Here is a 9,518-nt window from a genome sequence, read left to right on the forward strand (position 1 = left end):
ATCCGTGCAGAAGCAGGCCCATGCGCTTTTGATAATGAAAAAAAGGAAGGGTTGCCTGGCACTTCCAGACACCCAACTTTACTATTGAGCAGCTCAGATTTCCAGAATCCTTCCAATAAGGTCACCAAGGGGAACAAGGCCTTCTCAAATTCAGGAGGAGGGAACAGAGGGACACTTAGTCAGAGATGGGGCGTGGATTCCGCCACCCTGGGGTAAGGCCCTTGATGATATTAATGTGTCTACAAAACACGTATTACAAATCTGGCATAAGGGTAATTCTAAGACCAAACTCTCCCCATTCCCTTCACCACTCATGCCAGCGTGCTTCCTCCCAATGACAATGTCATAAAATTGGAAGGACATTTCTGATTGGTGGGGAGCGTTGGAAGACTAGACAATTAGTGAGCTATTGTAGAAGACGCTGCACCCGTTAGAAGCAGATCTGACTACCAAACTCAGGCCCAATTTAATTTATTACCTTGCAGCTACAGTCCACATGTAAAGCTTTTATAAGGAAGTATGGTCAACCTAGATCAGCCACACCATTTGAAATTGCAACTGCAGTGGGCACAGTGAAAGCTACTACCATATCGTATATATACGATTGCATGTTGGCAAGCAGAACTAAATTAAACCCTTTGTACTTGTCGGCGTGGGAGGAGGAGCTGAGTATTCAATTGTCGGACAAAGATAGAAATTGGATTCTCCACCACTCATATGGATTTTCTATATGTGTGAGATTACGGGAGAACCATTTTAAATTGTTGGCACGATGGTACAAAACACCAAAGGTATTGCAGAGATGGGATCTTCACCCAATGGGCCAATGTTCGAGATGTAGTAGGGCCCCCAGATATCTAAGTTCTGATTAGACATACAGAAAGAAATTGGATAAATCTGCTCTCCCAACATAACAATTGACCTACCCCTCATATGCTTAGGATTATCCCCAGGGGGTCTGAGGTTGACCCCAACCAAACTAGACACACATTTATTAGCAGCAGCAAAGTCCCTGATACCGCTATATTGGATAAGGACTGACACACCAACACTAGATATTTGGAGAGAAAAAGTCAATCAGATCTGTAAAATGGAGGAACTTTCCAGCTGGTCCGAACATGCCCGACAAACTATGGTCCCCTTGGTTGATATACAGCATGAAGAAGCAAACTAAGACAACGACTGTTACGAACAGCAGTTAAAAGGAATCTAATTAGTGTTAAGAAGCCACGCACAACCAGGGATAGCATAGATAGGGATCCCCAACCCCCCCCCACCCACTTTCCCACACTTTATCCCATGTTATTTGTTATGATATTTGTTTTGTTATTTGTTTGTTGTATTTGTTTTAATGACAGCCTTATAGCCTCATAGCAAATTTAATGCTCAATTGTAATGTCACGCACTGGTGGCAAAAGTGAATACATCAGAACAAACTGCAGCTAATTGTGATGTCCTAGGCATTTTTATTGCATGTCTTATATTTATATGTGAATCCAATGGTAATCACAAAATGACGAGCGTGTATTTTAAGTCATAGTTTATATGGTTGAAAAAAGAAACTTGTCCATAAAGTTCAACCAAGGAAGGGAAGGGATTGCATGAGGAAGGGATTTAGGGGAAATAATTCTATATAACATAACTATCAATGTTATTTACGTGTAAAAAGGCATCCAGACCCTTCTTGAAGCTCTCTGCTGTCCCTGCTGTAACCAGCGCCTGAGGCAGGCTATTCCACAGATTGACAGTTCTCATAGTAAAAAAGCCCCGTCGTCGCTGGTGATTAAACCTTGCTTTTCATGCCTACCTCTATATCATTAATAAATATATTAAATAGTTGTGGGCCAAGCACAGAACCCTGAGGTAACCACTTCTAACTGGTGACCATTCCGAGTTAGAATCATTGACCACAACTCTCTGGATACGATTAGAGATGAGCGAGCACTAAAATGCTTGAGTGCTCGTTACTCAGGTCGAACTTTTCCCAATGCTCAAGTGCTTGTATCAAATAATGAACCCCATTGAAGTCAATGGGAGACTCGAGCATTTTTCACTGAAAGAACACATTGAAAGAACACAGTGAAGAACACTGCACATGCACATGTTCCATACATCTGCTAACTTATCGGAAGACATGCACGCCGAACGGTGTTCTTCACAATAGTATGTGAAGAACATTATGTGTGAAGAACACATTGCAGACGTTTCCATACATCTGCAATGTGTTCTTTACACTGTGTTCTTTCAATGTGTTCTTTCAGTGAAAACATCTGCAATGTGTTCTTCTTTAGAGTTCTTTCAATGTGTTCTTTCAGTGAAAAATGCTCGAGTCTCCCATTGACTTCAAAGGGGTTCGTTATTCGATACGAGCACTCGAGCATCGGGAAATGTTCGACCTGAGTAACGAGCACTCAAGCATTTTAGTGGTAAGGTAGCAATACGTTAGCAGATGTTCGGAACATCTGCAATGTGTTCTTCACTGTTCTTTCTGTGCTCGGGCTGGGCTGTGATGTGATCAGGGTCGGACTGTTGGTCCTGCTACAGCCCACTCCGCTCCAGCCGCCACTTCAGCCCCCGCTCCTCTCCACCATGCCCGCTCCGTTTCGCTCCAGCCCCTGCTCCTCCATGCCCGTTCCAGCTCCCGCTCCGCTCCTCCATGTCCGCTCAGTGATGCCCGCTCCGCTCCTCCATGCCTGCTCCGTGATGCCTGCTTCGCTCCTCCATGCCCGCTCCAGTCCCGCTCCGCTCCTCCATGCCCAATCCAGTCCCCGCTCCTCCATGCCAGCTACAACCCCGCTCCTCTCCTCCATGCCCGCTCCGCTCCTCCATACCTGCTCCGTCATGCCCGCTCCGCTCCTCCATGCCTGCTCCAGCACCGCTCCGCTCCTCCATGCCCGCTCCAGCCCCAGCTCCGCTCCTCCATGCCCACTCCGTCATGCCCCCGCCGGTCCTCCAAGCCCGCACTGCTCCTCCCACTACTCCAGCCCCCTCCTCCATACCCGCTCCACTTTAGCCTCTGCTCCTGCATGCCTGATCCAGCCTCCACTCCGTGATGCCCGCTCCATTTCGCTCCAGCCCTCCAGCCCCCGCTCCGCTCTTCCACTGTTCCGCTCGTGTCTTTGGCTAAGTTAGCAGATGTTCGGAACATCTGCAATGTGTTCTTCACTGTGTTCTTTCACTGTGTTCTTCACTTAAATGATCCTGTGTTCACTGTGTTCACTGTTTTGACTGTATTCTTCACTGTTCTTCACTGTCTTTTCTTATTTAAATGCTCAAGCAGGGGAAATACTCGTCTGAGCAACGAGCCGTTCCGAGTACTCTACTACTCGAACGAGCATCAAGCTCGGACGAGTATACTCGCTCATCTCTAGATATGATCCCTCAGCCAGTTCTCAATCCAATCGCAAATGATTTCTGCCAAACCAATAGACCTTATTTTACCCATCAGGCGTCTATAAGGGACAGTGTCAAATGCCTTTGCAAAGTCCAAGAACACAATATCCACAGCAGCTCCTCCATCCAGGCATCTGCTCACCTCTTCATAGAAGCAGATCAGGTTAGTTTGACAACTTCTATTCTTAGTAAACCCATGCTGGCTGTCACTTATTATACTATTTGATGTCACATATTCCAGTATAAAGTCTTTTACTAACCCTTCCAGTATTTTCCCCACAATGGAAGTTAAGCTTACAGGCCTTTAATTCTAGAGCCCTTTTTATATATTGGCACAACATTTGCCTTGCACCAGTCACTTGGCACCACACCAGAAATTACAGAATCCCAGAAGATTTTAGACAGTGGTACAGCAATAAAAGAACTGAGTTCTTTAAGGACTCTGGGGTGTAACCCATCTTGTCCAGGAGCCTTGTATACATTTTTTTTTTTAGCTTGGATCATGTCTACATTCAGCCAGTCTAGTATGTTACAGGATGCATGACCCACATTGGCACCACCCACGTCAGAAGTTCTTTCGTATAAACGGAGCTGGAAAACCAATTAAGTATCTCCGCCTTCTCTTGGTCTCCAGTCACCGATGCCCCATTTTCAGGGGTCCAACCTGTTCTGACCCTTTTTTTTGCATTGATATACTTAAAAAATTTCTTGGGATTTGTTTTGCTATCTTTAGCCACCTGTCTTTCATTTTGTATTTTGGCTGATTTGATTTCCTTTTTACAGATTTTGGTAAGTTTTTTGTAAGTATTGAAAGCCTCAATTGACCCGTCAGATTTATATTTTTTGAATGCCCTCTTTTTATAACTAATTGCTCTTTTAACTGTAGCTGTAAGCCAAGTGGGGTGTAAACCGTCTATATTTGTTACCTATTGGAATACATTTAGAAGTATAATGACCCAGGATAGATTTGAATTTCTTCCATTTAACATTATTATCATCATTTGACAATATTTGTTCCCAGTCTATATCCTGTAGTGCAGCCCTGAATTTCTGAAAATAAGCCCTCTTAAAATTCAAAGTTTTTGAATTTCCCACCTGTTTCTGCTTTTTACAGTTTAAGAGGAAAATAATTATATTATGATCGCTGTTCCCAACGGTTTCCTGGACACTGACATTTTGGACAATCTCCGCATTGTTAGAAATCACAAGGTCCAACAATGCATCACCTCTTGTGGGATCTTCTACAAGCTGCACCATAAAGTTATCCTGCAGAAAGTTGATAAAATGTCTCCCCTTCACAGACGAAGAAGAGCCCTGACCCCAATTTATATTTGGAAGGTTAAAGTCTCCCATTATCACTACAGTCCCCTCCTATGCAGCCCGCTCTCTGTTTTTTATCTATATAGGTGACCCTCTATTTCCTTAATTACACCAAAAATAATTTTCTCAAAGCTCTTCTGGCTTTGAATTTCAACCCACAAAGTTTCAGCCTCCTCACACTCTGAGACCACTGTCTCATTCACAATAGCTTTTAAGTCTCTTCTGACATACAGTCTGTACTGTCATGTTAATTATTCAATAAAAACAGAATTGACAAACAAGAAAATATACATATTTATATGCTCACACATTTATACACTCTTACATACATACACACATTTATGCACTGAAAAATATGCTGCTCAATGTGCAGCATAATATGTATATAATGGTGCACATCCTCCATTCTTTAATGTGTCAGGTCAGATACCGGGGCCCCCTTACACTGTGGGCCCCATAGCAGCTGCTATGGCTGTAGTTACACTCCTTTCCCTACCCCAGTTCTGCATGTGCACATTGTATGACAAGGTGAAGGCCTCATCATAAATAAGGTGCACAACCTGGCTGCAACTGTGGTGCCAGAAAACTGGAGCAAAAGTTAGGAAATCCAGTTCCCTGAGTGCTATACAGGCACTATTGTGCCAACAATCCTGTTATAATGGTTTTAATATATGCGATGCTGCCGGCTTCTCCTATAGGTCCCCCCTGACAGGGGCGTGCTGGGGGGGTGTCGGCCTGCCCCCATATGAATAAGGCCGACTGCCCGGACACAAGAAACAAGAATCCGACCTCTTATTTAGTAAGAGGTCGAATCGGTTTAAATCAATTCTATGTCTAGAATATTGAGAACCCAAGCCTTATTACAAATCAAATTTCAATTATTACCTCATACCTGCCCCTCCATTTTCTAGTCACTTTTAAAACAGTTATTTGCCTCCTTTACTTTCTCAAAGCAGTGTGACTTTACGTCATATAAACATAATTGCTTTATCTTAAATCTCTTTTTTATGTCAGACCCAGTTTTTATGTAGGTTTTTCCATTTCCACTTTAATCCTCTGACACTCTTCCTCTCACTGTGTTTAAAATTTTGGTAAAGCGGATTGTTAAAATTTCAAGTTCAAGGAATACGGTAAGTCAAAATTTCAAGCTCAAGTTCTGGTAATACGGAATGTAAAATTTTCAAGTTAAAGGTCATCTGGCAGTATGGAAAGTCAAAATTTCAAGTTCTGGGAATACGGAAACTTAAAATTTCAAATTCTAGGAATATAGAATTGAAAAGTTGAAGGTTGAAGTTTTGGAAGTTCCAGGAATACAAGATTCAATAAAAACAAAAAGTTCAAACTGCATCCATCATCAGATCTTTACAGCTTTCTGTCTTCTCCAACCTGTATGGTAGCATTTGAAAAGCCAACTTTTTGGGAATGCTCTTTTTTAGGAGCAGTGCATGTGCATATGATGGGCCAAACTTCTAGACAATATGAGAGACAAAATGTGAAAGCAAATTATGAAAAATCACATTGTTGGATTTTTAAAGAATGTATTTGCTAATTATGGTGGAAAATAAGTATTTGGTCAATAACAAAAGTTCATCTCAACATATATCATCTTTTTATATATATGTTGTTGGCAATGACAGAGGTTAAACTTTTTCTGTAGTCTTCACAAGGTTGGCATACACTGTTACTGCTATGTTGACCCATTCCTCCAGACCCATTCCGCAGATCTCCTTCAGAGCAGTGCAGTTATTTGCAAATTATGGTGGAAAATATGTATTTGGTCACCTACAAAGAAGCAAGATGTCTGGCTCTCACATCAACTTTATGATTTTTCGGGTGCTAAAAACTATACAGAGACAGGACCATCAAGATTTTGGAGGATGATGCAGTAAGTACTAATATTCAAGTCTGGTTTTTTTCTGTTTAACCGTTTATTAGTAATAAGAATATCCCTGCACCATAGCAGCCAAAGATCAACTTAATGCAGTTCTTCAGAGTGCCCTAAAAATGGCAATTATTTCAGATTTCCACCCGTCTCTAATGACCTCAATCTCCTCTCTCTACTTTAGTGCCCTCAAAAGGACAACTGCTGTTTTTTTTTAAGTTCCTGCCTATCTGACCCTATGATGGGCTGCAACCTCTCCCTACCTATGTCTCCCATGTGGAATGGTCCTGAATAGCAATGAGCGCCTGGATACTGTTTGATTGGGTTAAATATCCAAATGTTTTGCGCGCTGTTCTTTTATCATGGTAAATGAATATATGTGTCCATGTTTTCAGTCTAGCATCACATTATAGATTGCTGTTTTAGACCAGACTGGTGTCTCCTAGCCTTTGAGGTAGCCTTAGGTAGCCTTATATGTGAGCAACTGCTGCGCTCCACCGATGATCGCATTCCCACTTCTCGTGCACCCAGGGGGTATATGTGAAAAAGATATTAAAGTGAAACTTTACAAGGAATGTCATTTTTAGTTGGTGACCGGTTCCAATAACCTATGCTATGCTGTTGTTGCTGCCTCCCCAGGACTCACCACATGCTGTATTCAGGGAGTCAGGTAACATGAAATAAAGTTTTATAAAGTACTGAAATTATTTAGAATGATAACAAGGGCAAAAAAGCATAGGAACCTGTGAACTACTAAAAATTGCATTCCTTGTGACAGATTTGCTTTAAGCAACGTTATGTAACTCCAGGCAGTGCGGAACATCACAATAAGACTTAAAATTTTTGCATTGGAAGAGAATAACCTCATAATAACAATTTATGGGTAATCAAAGTTTCTTTGCCCTCGCATTTATTTATATTTTATTCAATGGAAAAAAGTAAATTCACTTACAAAGTTGTTGTAAAGATGCTTGGTGTCACTTAAAAGATGCTTTGCCATGTTCAATACACTGTCAAATTCTGATTTAGGTTCTGAAGGCTTTGGCTTTAGAAAGGGAATTGACCATATTCCTTCACATATACTGAAAATAGTTAGAATTACCTGGTAGAATCTACCTAAAAAGACAAAAAGCTTAGTTGTAAATAATATAGAAATAGGCAAAGGAGAAAATGTTTAATGGTCAAATAAGGTTATTTTGAAATGCAGGCTTCAGGTTTCATTGATTCCTTTATAATGATTTTTTTTTTTTTTACTTGTCCATTTGTCAACCAATGGAAACTGAAACTATGGGGTACATTTACTAAGGGTCCAAATAGCTTTTTTCCCGCTGGGTTTCCCGAATTTTTCAGATTTGCGATGAATTCCGCAGGGATTTTGGCGCACGCGATCGGATTGTGGCGCATCGGCACCGGCTTTCAAGCGACAGAAAACGGGGGCGTGGCCATTGGAAAACCCAAGGGATTCTGAAAAACCACAGAATTCTAAAAACTAATTGTGATGCAAAATCAATCACTCAGATGCACCGGGAATAGGTTGGTGGACTCCAGCGGACCTCGGCGGACTTCAGCACAGCAGCGACACCTGGTGGACATTGGATGCACGACCTTAGAGAATCGCCGGAAGACCCGATTCCTCGTCGGAGAACGCGCTGCTGGATCGCGGCAGAACCGGGTAAGTAAATGAGCCCCCATGTGTTTGCATTCTGTCAGTTAGCATACAGAAGTTGTTATTTCTTTGGCTAAAAGAGGACCTGTCACCCTGAAAAATGGCACTAGGAGTTGCTTACTAAAGTAATAAAGTATTTAATAGAGAATGATAAAGATCTGGCCAGGGTAGCGGGTGAAGGACCACTCGTTACCTTCAGTAGAGGGAGGACAATAAGATCCGAACTGGTGAAAAGATTGTTTTGTGTAGATAATAAAAATTGGTTGGAAAAAAGCTCACCCCAAAGAAATTTTAGATGTATACAGTGCAAATGTTGCCCACATAATTTGGGAGGAAAAATGGTGTAGTTTGGAGGCTTGGATGTAAAAATCCAAAGTTTCATAAACTGTAAGACCAGCTTTGTTGTGTATGTCCTCATCTGCAGTTGCCACAGATTTTATGTTGGAAAGACTATAAGGAACCTGTATTTGAGCGTAAGAGAACATTTAGCGTCCATAAAATCAGGACTAGGAGCCCCCCGGTTGATACAACACATCAGAGAGATTCACGGAGGTGATACAGGGGTCCTAAAATTTGCAGGTATCGAAACAGTTTTGCCCCCCAAGAGAGGAGGGCATAGGCACCGTCTACTTCTACAGGCGGAGAGCAAGTGATTCACTCAAATGCCATGGGCCCAGCAGGCCTAAATGATAAAATGGACTTTGGAGTATTTTTATAATATCCATCAGATGACCTGATGATATGAAGATAATATCCCTTGACTTTTTCTGTGCATGTACTGTATTCTCTATTAAGAATAATGCAAAATAATTTGTAAAGCACTGTGCAATAAGTGATTACTATTTGTCAGGTATACTGTACCTTTGTTGTTTTTAATCCACGGTTGGGTTAATATACCATGTAGGTACATCTCTTTGCCACACATTTGATGCGTTTAGTATAAGCATTTATCTACCTTACGGGCTTCTCAACCCTTATTCAGCGCAAACGGGCCGTCTCCCTGTCACTCGGGTTTTCACACCCCTCCTACATCTGAGACTCTGTGATGCTGAGCTCCGTTTCTGGAGCAACGGATCACATGATCTGGAAGAGAAGGAGCGAGACTCGCTCATGTGACATGTCTCACGTGGGAGACTCACAGTTAGGGGGAGTCACGATCCGGCTTCCGGACCGAAAAACGCCGCATATGGGAGCCGCAATTCAGCGTGGATTATATGTCACCTGCCGACAGGTGGAGCGACCATGCGCTGGAGGCGA

At 42.3% G+C, this 9,518-nt stretch overlaps 1 protein-coding gene across 1 annotated transcript in view; it reads right to left on the minus strand.

The window, feature by feature from the left end:
• Positions 1 to 7,857, minus strand: part of IL11 (interleukin 11) — a 234,760-nt gene extending 226,903 nt beyond the window's left edge. Inside the window, exons 1-2 of the mRNA XM_072113513.1 lie at positions 7,850 to 7,857; positions 7,548 to 7,707 (exon numbers count right to left, since the gene is read on the minus strand). Of these exons, the coding sequence (XP_071969614.1) occupies positions 7,548 to 7,707; positions 7,850 to 7,857 (168 nt within the window). The remainder of the gene's footprint in view (positions 1 to 7,547; positions 7,708 to 7,849) is intronic.
• Positions 7,858 to 9,518: the final 1,661 nt, after the last annotated feature.

This window comes from Engystomops pustulosus, chromosome 6 (assembly GCF_040894005.1).
Source record: "Engystomops pustulosus chromosome 6, aEngPut4.maternal, whole genome shotgun sequence".
Lineage (NCBI taxonomy): Eukaryota > Metazoa > Chordata > Amphibia > Anura > Leptodactylidae > Engystomops > Engystomops pustulosus.